The sequence below is a fragment of the Kogia breviceps genome, chromosome 14 (genome assembly GCF_026419965.1).
Source record: "Kogia breviceps isolate mKogBre1 chromosome 14, mKogBre1 haplotype 1, whole genome shotgun sequence".
In the NCBI taxonomy this organism is placed as follows: Eukaryota; Metazoa; Chordata; class Mammalia; order Artiodactyla; family Physeteridae; genus Kogia; species Kogia breviceps.
Window position 1 is genome coordinate 76412785 of NC_081323.1, and position 17795 is coordinate 76430579.

The window sequence follows — 17795 nt, forward strand, 5'->3', positions numbered from 1 at the left end:
TCTTCACCACTGTACCACCAGGGAAGTCCCCAGAATTTTTTAAATCTTACAGAACAATCTGTATACCAATTAAACTGTTTCTGTGGATTTGACTATTCTATATACCTCATGTAATTAGAATCATATAGTATTTGTCTTAAAAAAAGAGTCTGAATATTATTTAATATTGTTATCTTTTAATTTTAACCATTTTAAAGTGTGTAATTCAGTGACATTAGATATATATAATTGTTGTACATCTCTGCCATCCATCCACAGGACAGTTTTTCATCATGCAAAACTAAAACTCTATACCCATTAAACAATGACTCCCCATATTCCGTATCCTCTAGCCCTGGTAACCACCAATTTGCTTTATGTCGCATGAAGTTGGCTAGTTTAAGTACCTCATATGAGAGTCATACAGTATTTTTTCTTTTGTGACTGGCTTATTTCATTTATTATGTCTTCAAGGTTCATTGAAGACATAATAGTATGTGTCAGATTTTCCTTCCTTTTGAAGTCTGCATAGTATTACATTTTATGTATATATGACATTTTGTTTATTCATTTATCAACTGATGTATACGTGGGTTATTTCTACCTTTTGGCTGTTGCACATAATGATGGTGCTATGAACATGAATGTACAAATATCTCTTTGAGACCCAGCATTCAGTTCTTTTGAGTATATACCCAGAAGCCAAATTTGCTGGATCTTATGATAATTCTATTTTAAATTTTTTGAGGAACTGCCATACTGTTTTCCATAGTGTCTGCTCCGTTTTACATTCCCACAAACAGTGCACAAGGGTTCTAATTTCTCCACATCCTCGTCAACACTTCTTATTTTATCTTCTCCCTTTTGTTACAATTGTCGTATTTATTATATCTATATATGTTGAAAATAGTGTTTAGCAGTATTTTATTACTTACGTTCTATACTTCTACGTATTTTAAAGAACATAAGAGGACAAAAACAGTCTTTTATATTTACCCAGAATTTTGCTATTTCTTTTGCTCTTCATTCATTCCTGTTCCATGTTTACTTTTTATCATTCAGCCTGAAGAACTTCCTCTATTGTTCTTTTAGAACAGGCCTGCTGGCTACAGTTTTCTTTCAAATGAGAATGTTATTATTTTCTTTCATTCCTGAAGGATAGTTTCACAGGGTTGAATCATCTTTTCTTTCAGCACGTTAAAGATGATAGTTCAGTGTCTTCTCATTGCCATGGTTTCTGACGAGAAATCTGTGGTCATGCCAATATGTAATGTATTGTTTTCCTCTGACTGTTTTCAATACTTTTCTTTATGTTTGGTCTTTGAAGATTTGATTATGATTTTTTTTTTTTTAGTTTATCTTTGCTGAGCTTCTTGATTATGTAAATTTTTGTGTCTTACCCAATTTGTGAAGTCTTGGGTCATTGTTTCTTTAAATATTTTTTTCTGCCCCAGTGTCTTCCTCCTTTCTTTTCAGAACTCCAAAGACACAACTGTTAGAACTCTGATAATTGTTCTGCAGTCCCCAAGCCTCTGTTTTTGTTGTTTAAAGACAAGGAAACTTTTTAATTGAAGTATGGTTGATTTACAATGTGTTAGTTTCAGGTATACAGTATAGTGATTTAGTTATACATATATATATTATTTTTCAGAATTCTTTTCCATTATAGGTTATTACAGGATATTGAATATAGTTCCCTGTGCTATATAGTGGGTCCTTGTTGTTTATCTATTTTATATATACTAGTGTGTCTGTTAATCCTAAATCCCTAATTTATCCCTCCACACCTTTCCCCTCCTTTCCCCTTTGGTAACCATAAGTTTGTCTTCTATGTCTGTGAGTCTTTTTCTGTTCTGTAAAAACGTTCATTTGTATTTTTTTTTATTTTTAGATTCCACATATAAGTGATATCATATGATATTTGTCTTTGTCTGACTTACTTCACTTAGTATGATAATCTATTGGTCCATCCATGTTGCTGCAAATGGTATTATTTCATTCTTTTTTTTTTTTTTAACTATCATTTGTTTCTATTGATGTGTCATGATAACATTGTGAACATTGTGGTTTTTTTTGATGTTGGGGGTAGGAGTTTATTAATTTATTTATTTTTGCTGTGTTGGGTCTTCATTTCTGTGCGAGGGCTTTCTCTAGTTGTGGCAAGCGGGGGCTACTCTTCATCGCGGTGCGTGGGCCTCTCACTATCGCGGCCTCTCTTGTTGTGGAGTGCAGGCTCCAGACGCGCAGGCTCAGTAGTTGCTCCGCGGCATGTGGGATCCTCCCAGAACAGGGCTCGAACGCGTGTCCCCTGCCTTAGCAGGCAGATTCTCAACCACTGTGCCACCAGGGAAGCCCTCATTCTTTTTTATGGCTGAGTAATATTCCACTGTTACTTATACACACACACACACACACACACACACACACACACACACACACACACACACACACACACACACACACACACACACACACACATCTTCTTTAACCATTCATCTCTTGATGGACACTTTGTCCCTTCTGGGACTCCCAAACTGTATATGTTGGTCCACTTCTTGGTGCTCCACAGACCCCTTAGGCTTTGTCCACTTTTCTTTAATCTTCTTTTTTTCTGTTCAGGTTCATTGATTCTTTGTTCTGCCTGTTCATATCTGCCTTCATATCCCTTTAGTGTTTTTCATTTCAGTCATTGTACTTTCCAGCTCCAGAATTTATTTTTGTTTTGTTTGTTTGTTTGTGTCTCTTATTGATATTTCCATTTTGTTTATACATTGTTTCCTTTACTTTCTCCACATCTTCCTTTAATTCTAGGAGCATCTTTTTTTTATTATTATTTTTTTAAAAATTAATTAGCTGATTAATTTTTGGCTGCGTTGGGTTTGTTGCTGTGTGTGGCTTTCTTTAGTTGTGGTGAGTGGGGGCTACTCTTTGTTGCGGTACGCAGGCTTCTAATTGCATTGGCTTCTCTTGTTGTGGAGCATGGGCTCTAGGCACACAGGCTTCAGTAATTGTGGCTTGTGGGCTCTAGATCACAGGCTCGGTGGTTGTGGTGCACTGACTTAGTTGCTCCGCAGCATGTGGGATCTTCCCGGACCAGGGCTCGAACCTGTGTCCCCTGTCTTAGCAGGCGGATTCTTAACCACCGCGTCACCAGGGAGACCAGCCATCAGGTTTTTTTCAGGGACGTTTTCTATTTATTTGTTTTTTTCCTTTGAATGGGCCATACTTAACTGTTTCTTAACATACTTAACTGTTTACTTTGTGATTTCTTGGGCTTCTAATTGCATTGGCTTCCCTTGTTGCAGAGCATGGGTTCTAGGTGTGTGGGCTTCATTAGTTGTGGCACACGGGCTCAGTAGTTGTGGCGCATGGGCTTAGTTGCTCCGCGGCATGTGGGATCTTCCCGGAGCAGGGCTCAAACCCATGTCCCCTGCGTTGGCAGGCGGATCCTTAACCACTGTGCCACCAGGGAAGTCCCTTTCATCCACTTATTTCTTGTTTGTTTCTTTTTTTTTCCAGTATAGTTGATTTACAATATTGTGTTAGTTTCAGGTGTATAGCCTAGTGATTGAGTATTTTTTGCAGATTATACTCCATTATAGGTTATTACAAGATTATGGGTATAATTCCCTATGCTATGTAGTAAATCCTTGATTCTTATCTATTTTATGTATAGTAATTTGTATCTGTTAATCCCATACCCATAATTTGTCCCCTCTCCTTCCCCCTCCCTTTTGGTAACTACAAGTTTGTTTTATATATTTGTGAGTCTGTTTTGTATATGTATTCATTTGTATTATTTTTTTATTTTAAAATTATTTTTAATTAAAAATTTTTTGGGGCCAATCCGTGCAGCATGCGGGATCTTAGTTCCCCAACCAAGGATCGAATCCATGCCTCCTGCAGTGGAAGCATGGAGTCTTAACCACTGGACCGCCAGGGAAGTCCCTGTATTATTTTTTTAGGTTCTGCATATAAGCGATATTGTATAGTATTTGTCTTTTTCTGTCTGACTTATTTCACTACACATAATATTCTCTAGGTCCATCCACATTGCTGCAAATAGCAGTGTTTCATTCATTTTTTTTAGCTAATACTCCATTGTGTGTATGTGTGTGTGTGTGTGTGTGTGTATTACATACACACACACACACACACACACACACACCACATTTTAATCCGGTCATCTGTTGATGGGGCACTTGGGTTGCTTCCATGTCTTGGCTATTGTAAGTTGGTTCTTTTGCCCATTTTAAAAATAGGGTTGTTTGTTTTTTTTTTTTTTTTTTTTTTGCGGTATGCGGGCCTCTCACTGCTGTGGCCTCTCCCGTTGCGGAGCACAGGCTCCGGACGCGCAGGCCTAGCGGCCATGGCTCACGGGCTTAGTTGCTCCGCGGCATGTGGGATCTTCCCGGACCAGGGCACGAACCCGTGACCCCTGCATCGGCAGGCGGATTCTCAACCACTGCGCCACCAGGGAAGCCCCGGTTGTTTGTTTTTTAATTGCTGAGTTTTAAGAATTCTTTCTGTGTTTTGGATAACTGTCCTTTATCACATGTCTTTTAGAAATATTTTCTCTCAGTCTGTGGTTTATCTTGTTTTCTTGACTTTGTGTTTCATAGAGCAAATATTTTTAATTTTAATGAAGTCCAATTTATCAATTATTTCTTTTGTGGATTGTGTCTTTGGTGTTGTATCTAAAAAGTAATTACCATATGCAAGGTCATCTAGGTTTTCTCCTGTGTTATCTCCTGGGAGTTTTATAGTTTTGCATTCTACATTTAGGTCTAGTTGTCTAGATGGTTGTCGTCCAGGTGGTGGGGAGGCAGTTTCCTGGTTCTTCCTACTCTGCCATCTTCCCTGAATCCTCTCTGTTCATTTTTTTCCCTCTTTGTTGTTCAAATGGGGTAATTTTTACTGAACTGTCTGTATGTTCGCAGACTCTTCTCTTCTGTCAACTCTATTTTGTTATTAAGCCCACATAGTGAATTATAAAATTTCATATATTTTTCAGTTCTAAAATTTTCATTTGTTTACTACTTAAAATTTCTGTCTCTTTCCTGAGAACTTTTATTATTCCATTCATTTCAAGAATGTTTAAAAAAAAAGAAGAATGTTTGTTTATATCTCATGTTGTAATAATAGCTACTTTAAAGTTTTTGTCAGATAATTCTAACATCTGGGTCATCATAGGTTTGGTATCTGTTGATTAACTTTTCCCTTGAGAATGAGTGATATTCCCCTCATTGAGATAATTTTAGATTGTATCCTGGACATTTTGAATATTATATTGTTTAGAACTCTGGATCCTGTGAAACCCCTCTGGTTAATGTTGCTTTTTATTGTTTCTTTTAGCAGGTGGTCAGTCCAGTTACGTTCACACCTCAAGTCTGTCTTGGCTTACGTGGCAAGGATTTCAGTATCAGTTTAGGTTTTAAACTGTTTGTTCTCCCACTTTGGATCTTTTTTGCATATGAGACTGGAGTTATGTTTTAACTTGTTCACTTCTCAGTGTGTTTGCTGTGCTGGGTCTCTGCTCTTTGTTGTTTGGGGCTGTTCTACACATGAACAGCTTGGGCTAAACCTAAGATTTGTGCTGATTGGTACTCAAATTTAGGGAAATCCTCTCTCTTGCTCTTCTCTCTGGGATTGCCCCCAGACTCTCAGGCCCACATGTGCCCCCATTTTTAGGCCTCTGGCCACAAGTACTAGATTTCTCTCGTCATTTTAGCTGCCTACATTTGCATTTGTTACTGGTGCCACCCTTGGGGCAAAGAAGGTAGGAAAAAAAAGGAGAGGGGAAAAAAGATACTCCTTGGCACTCTGGACCACAGTGGTTCCCTTCCTGGATATACCCACTGCCAGGGCTCCCTGAGGAACTGCCCTCAAGTTGTGGGCTTTACCTAGATCTCCAGATCTCTGGGGCCCCTTTTCCCAATCTTCTGGCCAGAAAGATGGAATTTCTCTTGGAGTTTCAGCTGCACGTGAAACTACTGCTGTAGGGCAGTACTGCTAAGGGCAGTCCTGAGGATCAGGGCTTATGAGAGAAAGGAGGAAAAGAAAGAAACTCACATCCATCCCCCACACCAACTAGTTCTTTTTTCTTTTTTAAAAAAATATTTATTTTATTTATTCATCTTTGACTGCATCGGGTCTTAGTTGCAGCACACAGAATCTTCGTTGCAGCGTGCAGGCACTTTGTTGCGGCACGCAGGTTTTTCTCTAGTTGTGGCGCGTGGGCTTCAGAGTGCAAGGTTCTTCGCTGCGGCCTGTGGTCTCTCTAGTTGAGGCGTGCGGGCTCAGTAGTTGAGGTGCACGGGCTTAGTTGCCCCGTGGCATGTGGGATCTTAGTTCCCCAACCAGGGATTGAACCTGTGTCCCCTGCATTGGAAGGAGGATTCTTAACCACTGGACCACCAGGGAAGTCCCACCAAGTAGTTCTAGCTTTCTTCAAGTTTTGTTTCCCTTCCCAGTCCACCTACTTCTGTTTTCAGAGTCCAGGTTTTTGCTTTTGTGTTTTGTCCTGCGTTTGTTGTCGTAAACTGCAGGAAGAGGCTTTAGTGGGTTTACTCCATGTTGTCTACAACAGAAGTCCTAATGGTCGATTTTTAAGACCTCTTCTCAGCTTTTGCCTGGTGTTTTGCTTCCCAATCCCTACATCTTTTCTGCTATAAATATGCACCTGGCTACTATTCAGTTGCCTTGCAAGCTGATTCATGATTGACCATAGTCTATATATATTTAAAGTAGACTGTAATATTCAGAGGAGGATTTATTTCAGTTCTCTTTTTCCATTTGTGATCCTAAATTTGAAGATTTGTAAAGTCCTTTTTGACCATTTAGTGTCTACTTTTCGTTAAATGGTTGATTCCTGGGACAGATGAACGTGCTAGCGTTCTTATTGACACACAGGTTATCTATGACTGTAGGAAGCAAAAGCTGCAGGCAGTGTTGTTCTGAAAACAACCAGTAGAGGGGGCCGGCAGGCTTCGTTCACTGTCGCTAGGCCCGGCTCCTCTGGGAGGTAGCCAGCTGTTGCAGCCCACTGGAATTCATTTGGCCTCAGTGCCTGGTGACTCAGGGGGCTGTTTGCCATATGCTATCAAGACCTGGATCATCTTGTGCTAGCCAGTACAGTTTAAGACAGGAATCACATTTATAACAGAAACTGCTGAGAAGTGCTCTTTAATTCTTATTTCTGAATATCCCGATAGAGTTTTTCTCTACCATTCTCTCAGGAAGAGGAGATTCAAGATAATAGCCCTTAAGTGGTCTGGTTCTAGTAGTACAAACTGGAGCTGCATTAATTTGCTTAAAAGCCTCCATTGCTAGAGTTCTTGAGGGTTTGGGAGGAACCATGTTTTATTTGACTTTATAGCTTTATTCAGCAAAATGGTAGTTTTGAGACTCAGCTTAAAATCACTTTAACACTAAGTGCTATATCATTTTTCTCCTGTAGCGTGTTAATTCCCCAAGGCATTTGGTTCTCTAATCATTTAAATTTTTTGCTTGAGGTACTTTGTTCTTAAGAAGTGCAGCCTGGCTTGCAGCCCCAGGTCTCATCCTGTGATCTCCTTAGGATGTACAGCCGTGTCTGCCAGGAGTAGAAGGACTTGCCTTTGAGACCCAGGTCTGTAAATAACCCACGTGCAGCAACGAAGACCCAACGCAGCCAAAAATAGTAAATTAATTAAAAAAAAAAAAAAAGCGGTCAGCATGGAGCTCCCTGCGCCCTGTAATGAGAACAGTTTTGGTGACCAGTTGCAGGGGGAGCTACAGTGCAGTGAATTAAGTGAAGGAGAGAAAGCAGAGATGATAAAAATAACCCTGATTATGAAGTCAGGGGGCATGTTTGTAACCCCCACCCCCAGAATTGGCACCTGCAGTACGTGTGGTTCTGGGACTTGACTTCAGCAGGGCTCAGCTCCTGGGGTTGCAGAGCAGAGCACTTGACCGGTTGGTTTGACTCCAGGTTGGGGTTTTTCAGGGAGTAGCTGTGAATGATTTTGTCGGTAGAAGACTTATCCTTTTTGCAACTGTAGGAACGTTTCCAGCATTTCAGAGCCTGGCAGGATAATGACTGTTCAGTAAACTGAGTTCTGTTGCTTTGATTGATTTGTAGCTGAGATGTTCATTTATTCAGCTATGTCTTTTCCTACTCTTTATTCTTTATTCATGCTGTTAGATGATGATGGTTAAAATAAATAATTTTGTTTTGAGTGAGGATTCACATTTTCCAACTCAGCTGGTCCTTCAAAGCTGCTTGCTTATTCCTAGTCTTATTCCTAGTCTCCTCCTTACTCGATTCTCTGCAGCTTTTAGTCCTGTTAACCCTCTTCACGTCCAGTCCTCTCAGATGGTGACCTCACTTTTGCTTCACTGAGAAAACTATCCAAAATGAACTCATTTCCCTTCACATCTCCTTAAGTTTGCGTTTTCTTTCCCCATTGCTGTGATCTCAGTGAAACATGAGCCTTTTCACAGAAACTTTGAACTTTTGTTTTTTTGAGGGTCTTTCCCTTTCTCTCCTGTAATTTCAGCCTCTCCACCTGCTTATGTTCTTAGCTGACAAACATGCTTCAGTTTCCCTTCAGAACCTGCCCTCCTCAGGCCATAATTGCTTTTTTACTTCTATCCTGTCAAGAGGTCATTTCTGTCCATGACACTGAGCTGAACCAGACCCACAGCCTCCATGAACGGCAGGGGTTAGTATCCACCACAGCCGGCCTACCCTGCGCAGCCTCCTGGGAATCCAGTGTACTCTCAGACCTTGCATCTTCCTCAGGTTCCACCCTGTACTGATGCTTTACCTGCCTGCTCAGAGGTCTGCCATCTGAGCTTTGTACACTCAGGGGCTGCCACAGTCCCCACCGTGTCAGCTGCTTTTCCTGGCACCTCGCAGTATCTTCCCGTGGCCTAGTCTGTGGCCATTGGCCTTTTAGGTTGCAGAGTCCCCATGGCTTAGTATCTGGTTGGTCCCATCTCCAGCTGGTTCAGCAGTGCCGGTGGGAGGAGGGTGTGATGAAGGTGCCAGATTCAGAGCTGAGGCTACTGCTGGCACAGTTCCTGCTACAGCACCGGGTATCCTCCCAGCACTGCGCAGCTTGCAGTCATGCAGGGAGCCCATGTCCTTGTAATTCAGTGGAAGAGAAACTTCTCCATGCGTGGCTCAGATGGTGACTAAACCATCCGGTGAGGAACCAAGGCCACCTCTGTGCCATAGCTTCTCACAATATAACTGCTTTAGTCACATTAACCTGAAGTTGTGGTTTAGACACATGTTGTTGAGGTGTCTTTCTGGTGCCCAAACTTTCAATCACTTTTCAAACTTAATAAGAAACCATGTATTATAGTAGTAGCATTACTGCCCTGAAGCATTTTGATGTAGGGGGGTATATCCATTCATAAAGTGAATGTGAGTGAAGCAGCCCTAGGGACCTTCGTTTAGTTCCTCTGGAGTAATACTGTACCATACTGGTCTTTGCTTTTAGTAATAAAACATGAAATTAGGTTTGGAGAGAACTTTGATCTTCTGATCAAAGTTGCCAGATTATTCTGATTGGTCTTTAATCTCCTGTAAGTCTTTGATTTTTATTACTTGTTATAAATGAAACACATTGGTTATCTGCCTTTTCCTCTCCACCCTTTGCCCTAATCCCACCCTTTGCCCTAGTCTTCCATTCCCTCCCACCAGTCTCCATTGAATCAGTGGTGCAGGACAGAAGGCAGTCAGACCCATTTCCTTCTCTCCTTGCACTTCTCCCACTTGTCATCTTTTAACTAGTCTTTTACAAGGATCCTCTGAGACTCCCTCTGTGTCCTAAGCACAGACCCCTTTATTTCCACTTTGGATCTCCTTAGGCAGACGTGGAGAATGCCTTTGGACCTTCCTTAAAGATCATCTCTTTATACATGAACCAAACCCAAATTTGCTTTGGTGCCAGAAAAACTGAACTTTTTCTGATATCAAAGCATATCAATACAAACTGTACTGAAAACAGTTTAGAATAAGAGGGGCAACAAGGAGGATGCCTTTGAAAAGCCTGATGACTTTAGAGCCAAATTAAGGGGAGTTTTCAGATCACAAATTGGTTACAGTTTATTGTCAAAGTACCTGATGTGGCCACTCATGGCTCCCAAGAATCCCTAAGCTGGGTTGATGGGGCCATGTTGTGAATGTCTCACTCCAAAATGACTTGAGTCCAGTGAAATTTCACTAGGGTTAAGAATATTTCGGGAACCTTAATCTTTTGAGTTTTGTTTTCTGAAATTAGATTTTATTTTATCTTATAATTTCAGTTCACCTAAATTTTGTGTTCTCTACATGGTATGTTTGACTGTTGTGGAAGTTCAGTGTTGTTTGTCTCTAGCTGCACTGTGGTGCATCTGTCTTGTGGGTTTTTTATACTAAAAATGTAGAATAAAGACTTTTGAAGATTTGAATAAAGTGATGATAATTGAATTACAAAGGAAAAAAAAAGAGAGGTATTTCCTCCACAGTTATTCCCCAGTCCCCACAATCCAGTTGTCACCTTAACTGTTATTCCACTGAACTACTTGCTCAGGCCACCGGTGCCCTCCTTTTTGGCAAATCCAGTGACTTCTCTACCATCAACCTACTTTCCTCTCTTCAGCATTTGACATTGTTGATAATACCCTCTGTCCTGAACTTTTTCTCTCTTGGTTTCCATCACACCACTCTCCTAAGTTTTCTTTTTCTCTTTTCACTCCTTGCTCCTTTGCTGCTTTCTTTCCTGGCCCCTTGAATGGAGGTGTTTTATGGTGTTCTGTCTGGGTCTTCATTTACTCAGCAGCTGGTCTCTGGACTACGATTTCCACTCTTGTGGTTTCACAAAACTCCTTGATAATAAAGCCAGCTCTGATCTTTTTCTTTAGTTCTAGACCAAACTAGAACTAAAACTAGACTGTTCGACAGAGAACTCTTCATTGTGGTTCCAAAAGTACCACAAACTCAAATTCAAATTTTCAATTAATACATTTTTTCCAAACAGGCTAAACATCTGACAGTAAGCCTTAATTCTCACATTTCCTTCACCCGCCCCCCCGACCCAACCTAGGCAGTTGTCAGGCCCTGTTGACTGTACCTGAGGGTGACCAGGAGCATTTCACAGTTCCAGACTCTCATTTCCTTTCCTGCTGCTGCTGCTGCCACCCAGGTTCACAACTTTTGAGTGTTATAGTGTCTCTGCCTCCATTTTCTCAGGTGTTCTAGACCCAGCAAGTCACTCCTTCCCTCGGTTGCTCTCCAGTGTCTACAGAGTAACATCTGGCCTCTTGGTAGTCAGGGCCCTTTGTGACCTTGTCCCAGATGACTCTTTCAGCCTGTGTCCCACAGCCTCTCTAGCAGCCATTTCCTGAAACCCCATGAATTTTTGTTCTTCTGGGTGTTTACTTGTACTGTTCCTTCCCTGACCGCCCATTCCTCTTATCCTTTTTTGCCTAGAAAATCCTTAAGGGCCCAGTGCAAGAGTCTTCTCCTCTATGAAGTCTAGAGTAAATTTTTGGAGTAGAGTAGAGTATGAGGAGTAGAGTTTAACTACAGCTGCCTTACTATGACTACCATTTACGGGGAAATTGCTGTGTGAGTCGTCTTTATGAACACTGTGAATGGTTAAGGACATGGGCTTTCATGGCAGAGTCCCAGCTCTGCCATTTACTAGCTGTGTAACCTTGGAAAAAGTATTTCTTTACCATCTCAGTGTCAAGTCTGAGGGTTAAATGTGCTTGCTATATGGAAGGTAAGCAGTAAATGGTAGCTGCTCCTGCTGTAAATGGTAAGATTTTCATCCCTCATAATTTCCTTATGAGATCAGTAAGTACTGTTGTCATTCCTGTTTGACAGGTGGTGAAACCAAGGCTTAGGGAGAACTGGGTAACTGGTACTTCTTCCCCAAACACCTGGCTGTGAAAATTGTGGCTTACTCATCACTTTATTCCAGAATTGTTTATTGAATTGAAAGATGAAATTGGAGGGACTTCCCTGGTGGTGCAGTGGGTAAGGCTCCATGCTCCCAAAGCAGAGGGCCTGGGTTTGTTCCCTGGTCGGGGAACTAGATCGCACATGAGTGCCGCAACTAAGAGTTCACATGCCACAACTAAGGAGCCCGCCTGCTGCAACTAAGACCTGGTGTAAGTAAGTAAATAAATAAATAGATAAAATAATATAATATAATATTTTTTTAAAAAGAAAGGAAGATGAAGCTGGAGCTCCAGGGTCAGATTGAGAGAGAAATGTAGAAATTGTCACCTGCACAAGGGTGGTAATTGAAGCCACTTTCTTTCAAGTCCTGTCATCTTTGAGAGTCCACACATTTCAACCACCCCTTCAGCAAGGAGCCGTAAATTGTGACAGATGATAACGAGTATCTTCACTGTTACTTAAATCTTTTGTTGAGAGTTGCTTGTATTTGTCTTCTTTCCCCAACTGGATTGTAAGCTCTTTGAGGGCAGAAGACTGTGTCTTGTACTACTGTGTATTAACTCCTGTCCCCTTAGAGTCCTTGTTTTTGTTTACTAAGATAACAGGCCCAGTCTGAATAACATTTAATCTTAATCTCAAAAAGGAATTCTCAACCATTTCTAAGTGCGGACCAACCAAGATGATTTTTGTCAATCTTCACTTTCTATAATTTGGATTAAGAAAGCATTATTCACATTTTCCAAATAAAATTTATTAAAACTAAACCTGTGCCATCTGCTATCAATGCATTTCTTTCTTTTTTTTTTTTTTTTTTTTTGTGGTATGCGGGCCTCTCACTGCTGTGGCCTCTCCTGTTGCGGAGCACTGGCTCCGGACGCGCAGGCTCAGCGGCCATGGCTCACGGGTCCAGCCGCTCCGCAGCATGTGGGATCTTCCCGGACTGGGGCACGAACCCGTGTCCCCTGCATCGGCAGGCAGATTCTCAATCACTGCGCCACCAGGAAGCCCTCAATGCATTTCTTGTAATCCAAGCCTCTGTACCATTAGGATTCTAATACACATTTGTGCCCTTGAGTAAGAGTCACTGATATAGGACTCTCTTACTCCCATTCTTTCGTTTTACAGTTGAAGAAACTGAGGGCCATGTTCCAAGTTGTTCTTCCATTTGTTATCTGTTCTCTAAACAGCTTGGTCAAGACTCAAAATCCTAACGGGTATGAGAGTTTTAAATGCTCTGTACTTTTCTTTTGACAGAGCTGAAAAGCTTCAGCTGTTGAATCACAGGCCAGTGACTGCTGTTGAGATCCAGCTGGTGAGTGAAGGAGGCTTGAATTTGGGCGGGTTACTTTCTGGGTCTGAGATGTAGAAAGGGTCCTAAAGGCTGAGCTCAGATAAGCCAGGAACTGCCGTTACTTGAAAAGACTGCCAGACCACCCGTTCTGTAAGTGAAAAGAAACCTCACCTATTTGATGCTAGTTAGTATGGACTTTGGGAAAGGGAAAGACTGGAGAAAATTCAGTTCCTTCTGTCGGGTCTGGGGCTATGACTTGGCAGCTCTTTGTCTCCCCGATGTCCTACACCATTCTGGCCATTGCTTCCCTGTAGAGGTTATTGCCAACCAGGTAAAAACATTAGATTTGACATGACTGGTGTTTATCTCCCTCTACTCCCACCCTTTAACCTCCTCTTCCTGTATCTTCTCTTGGTTAATGGAGTGCACGTGCACTTTCCCGCGTGCTCGCTCTCTCTTACCCTCCTGGCCCAGTGTCCCAAGCTAGAAGCCCAGAAGTCATTCCCTTCTCTTTATCTCCTAGTTAGTCCGTCCGTCCCGGGTTCTCTTGCTTCTCCCTCCTCTTGCTCTTTCTTCTCTCCATACTGCACTGCCTTAATTCCTGTAATTGTTTCTCAGCTCGGCTCTTGCACCTGTCCTCTCACCGTTCTCCCTGCCTCCAGTCCAGTCCTCTTCTGTCCATCTTCTACACCATGATCAGAGTTCACTTTCTAAAGCCACACATTTGATCATGTTGTTTCCCTGCATGAAACCATTCAGTGGAACCTCAACACGTCACAGCATAAAGCTTTAGAATTAGGAAAGCCAAAGGAAAAGGCGGAGATGGTATAAGGAGAGTGTGAAGATGCGGCCCAGTGGTGCAGACCCAGTGACTGCTGTACTGGCATGTGCCGCGCTTTCCTTCCGTGTACAGGGCAGAGAGCACTGTTAAGCTCCAAATATTAGGCAGGCCATTCAACTGCGAGTAAAAGAAAAGTTTGGCTGAAGAATTAATAAAATGAGAGTAAAGCAGTTTTCAAAGTCAGTTTTAGAAGTATTTAGCTCTTTGTCAAATTTCCTTCAGAAGAATGTAGAAGAAAATGGCCAAAAATACCTCTGATATTTAGAGTTGCTTAAAAACAAAACAAAAAAACCTTTTTTTAAAAGGATCGTGGAGTATTTAATTTTTGACTAAAACTTTTACTGTCTTCTCAGCATTTTGTTTCTCCCCTTCAAAATGCACCCAAAATTAAATTAGAAGAATTCCTTCCATAAAGGGTACCTTTCTGGGGGAACTGGCCTCCAGGCTAAGCAGAGATCCTTTTTTTTTATATCCTCATTATTCTGATGCCTTCGACTATGTTGGAGATTCAGCTTAGAAAAGAGAAAAAACAAAACAGCAAGAAACTAATCCCTGTCCTTTTGGGTTAAAGATCACATGTCATGTCTCCTCCAACTTTAATCAGCAACATATGTTATTCATGGCTTAATGACAGATGGAGAGAAGAGATGAGGAGGATTAGCATGACCTCATCCCAGGGCCTGTAGAAAGCTCTCATTACCTGGTAAGATTAGCTGCTATTAAGATTGCCTGCTCTATGCCAGACTTGGTGCCAGGGGCTTTGTATATGTCACCTTTAATGCCCTCACCATAGTCTTGGTTAATGAGTGGCTGAGTGGGTCTGTCTGATTCAGAAGCCTTACTCTGTTCCTCCAAGCCATGTGCTTCTACATGGTGAGGAGAAAGGTGTGTGTGGCATCCCCTCCTTTCCACGGGTAAATAGGCCTTGTTAAAAACTGGGTGTGTGGGCTTCCCTGGTGGCGCAGTGCTTCAGGTTCCGCCTGCCGATGCAGGAGACACAGGTTCGTGCCTGGGTCCGGGAGGATCCCACGTGCCGCGGAGCGGCTGGGCCCGTGAGCCATGGCCGCTGAGCCTGCGCGTCCGGAGCCTGTGCTCCGCAACGGGAGAGGCCACAGCAGTGAGAGGCCCGCGCACCGCAAAAAAAAAAAAAAAACTGGGTGTGTTATTTCCCAGCAGTGGGACCGTTTTCTGGCCAGATTTTTCCCAGCCTGGGATTTGGCTACAAAGGGTTAGCAAATCATTTACCAAGATTTGTAGCAGTGTCTCTTCTCACCAGAAAGGGATAAGAAATGAGGTTATCCCTAGAGTGGAAAGTGCAAAGGACTTGAGAATTTCCCTGTGTTAACCTTACAGCCATTTATTCTCCCTGGGTCCAGAAGTAATCTCAATATTCAGCATTTGTCAGGATTCACTTTTGGAGACTGAAGCTTCTTTCTTTCATTTCAACTTCAGCCATGATCTGTTGTGATCCTCAGATCCACAGCCAGCTGCCTGCTGTGTGTGAGGAAATGAGGAAGCCACCAGCTCTGTGACCTCTGCCATGCCCTGCTATATATTCATTTGGGACCATTTGTGAGTCCTCTGGCCTAAAGACAGGACCGTGAACCCCCTGACCTCACAGGCCACTGTCCTGAACAGCACTGCCATCTGTGCCTATTGTAATTTAGTGATTGTAAAAAGGCTTGAATTACATAGTTCCATGGCTTAAATTATGTTCTCCTTTGGTCCTTACTGTAGGCATTACTTTTGTTTTACTTTAGAAAAACTCAAAATATATAGAGGTTAAGTGAACCGTCTGGGTCATATAGCTAGAAGTGTCTGTTGCTGTTAGACTTTGTGTTGTTTTGAGGAAAGTAAGAGATTAGGCTTGGAAGCTTAGAGTGAGAAGCAACCATTTTTATAATGCAGCAGCCCAGTCTGACAGCCTTGGTAACCAGTGTGATCTTCATCTGTGAAATTTATCATTTATGTTGACCTGCCTACAAAAACTGTGTATTTTTACATTTCATTTGCCCTTATATTCAGAACAACTTGAACCCTTTAATGTTTGGGAATGTTGAGACGGTGCTTTGCATTTCTTTATTTGGGCTCTGTTTCTTCTGTGTTGGAAAGAAAAGGTGAGGAATAATGTAGTTATTATTTACTCTAGCGATCCAAGAGGGGTTAGTAAGTTTTTGGTTTCTGCAAGTTTCTTTTTTGTGTATATTTCATTCTGCTTAGTACAGCTCAGGTTTTCTTCCTGTGACTGGGAAAGAAAATTTCCCGACTCTAATTATCCATGAGGGTTGTTTGCTGATAAAAGCTTCTGCTCTCGGCAAATTTGGCAAAATTAGTAAAGCTTGTCAGCCCTGTTGCTAAGAACATACCTAGTTGAAACTGGATCTGTCAGACCCAGAGATTGGGATGCAAGAAGGTGGCCTGTCAAAATCCTCTCTGTTTGGTTTTCTAAAAAGAGCCCTCAGAGGTCATACAACCAAACTCTTTCAAACCAGTGGGCTCTGGTGTGCCATACAATGTCTCTAAGAGAGGAAATGATAGAAACCTCTTACCTGAGGCCGTGGTATTCTAGAAGGAGCTGGGACTCAAAGTCTCAAAAGACCTTGCACTGCTTGCTGTGAGATACAGATCATGTTTTCCTTGTGATGCTGAGCCTCCATGTACTTGTCTGTAAATTGTCCTCATTTTATGTACAACATCCTTGAGAAGAGAAGCTCTGGTGGCAGTGATTGTAGGAAAATCCCCGGTCCACTGTGGAGCACAGATAATGGCGGGAGGTTGTCACTGGTCTAACGACAGTCTAAGTCTCCTTCACCCTCTTCCCCTGAGGAAACAGTTCATCATCAACTGTGTGTGCCAGTTATTCATAAACTTGGAGACATTTTTCTCCAAAATAGAGATCACTTTTTCCTCAAGATTAAATTATCAAATCAGATATATCCCTCCTTCCTCCTCCTTCATTCTTTGGAGGCGGTGTATGTTAGAGTATTAACTTTTACAGACCATAATTTTACATGTCTGATTGTAAAAGTGGGCTTTTGAGGATTGTTTCTTGTTCAGTAGAGAAGTTACATGGAGCCTTTGAATCTTTAGAATATGGTCATTTTATTTCACAGTATGATGGGAAGAAGCCCCATTGGTTCACTCTGGATTTTAACTCTAGAACACCCAGGATAATTCTCTAGTTGTGGAAACATTTTTGGACTGAGGTGAATGAAGAGACCAGTGGTTTGCCAGGACTTTGATCTTGGGCATGTCACCTGGCTTCTTTAGTTTCTGTACTGTTGTTTGTGAAGCTAGGCAGTCAGACTGAAGTCCTTTTGAGGATTGTGAGCCAAGCTTGTCATCATGTTTTACTTAAATCTGCCAGGATTTCTTTCTGAAACTCCTTTTGGTCTTAGTTGCCAGATTTCAGAGATTGTTATGCCACAGGGTAGGACCCTGGACACCTTTAACTGAGAAAGCTATTTGTGACAGATGGCTAATGCCACCAAGTGAGCGTGGTTGGTTAAGTAACTTGACCGCCTGCATACTGCTTTTACAGAGGTGGTTGATGGCATCATGTTTGTAGTAATTAACGTATTGAGGATTAGAGGTGAGGCTACAAATTGTGGATATCATCTGTGTGTTCAGATATTCAGGACCATGTCAGAAACTGGGCTCTAAGTGGATGGGGTGGTGGGAGATTGTTTCCCAGCCATCACTCATCAGACTCCTGCATTCCCAGGAGATGACCAAGGCCACGG

General features: G+C 42.0%; 1 protein-coding gene and 1 pseudogene across 17 annotated transcripts in view; both read left to right on the top strand.

Annotated features, from left to right (window-relative positions):
- CRCP (CGRP receptor component) overlaps positions 1–17795 on the top strand; it is a 118856-nt gene that overhangs the window by 61941 nt on the left and 39120 nt on the right. For all 17 annotated transcript variants that reach the window (XM_067011859.1, XM_067011853.1, XM_059036725.2 and 14 more), the window contains one exon: positions 13175–13232. In XM_067011859.1, coding sequence (XP_066867960.1) covers positions 13175–13232 — 58 coding nt within the window. The remainder of the gene's footprint in view (positions 1–13174; positions 13233–17795) is intronic.
- Positions 8672–9163, top strand: LOC131741005 (DAZ-associated protein 2 pseudogene; annotated as a pseudogene).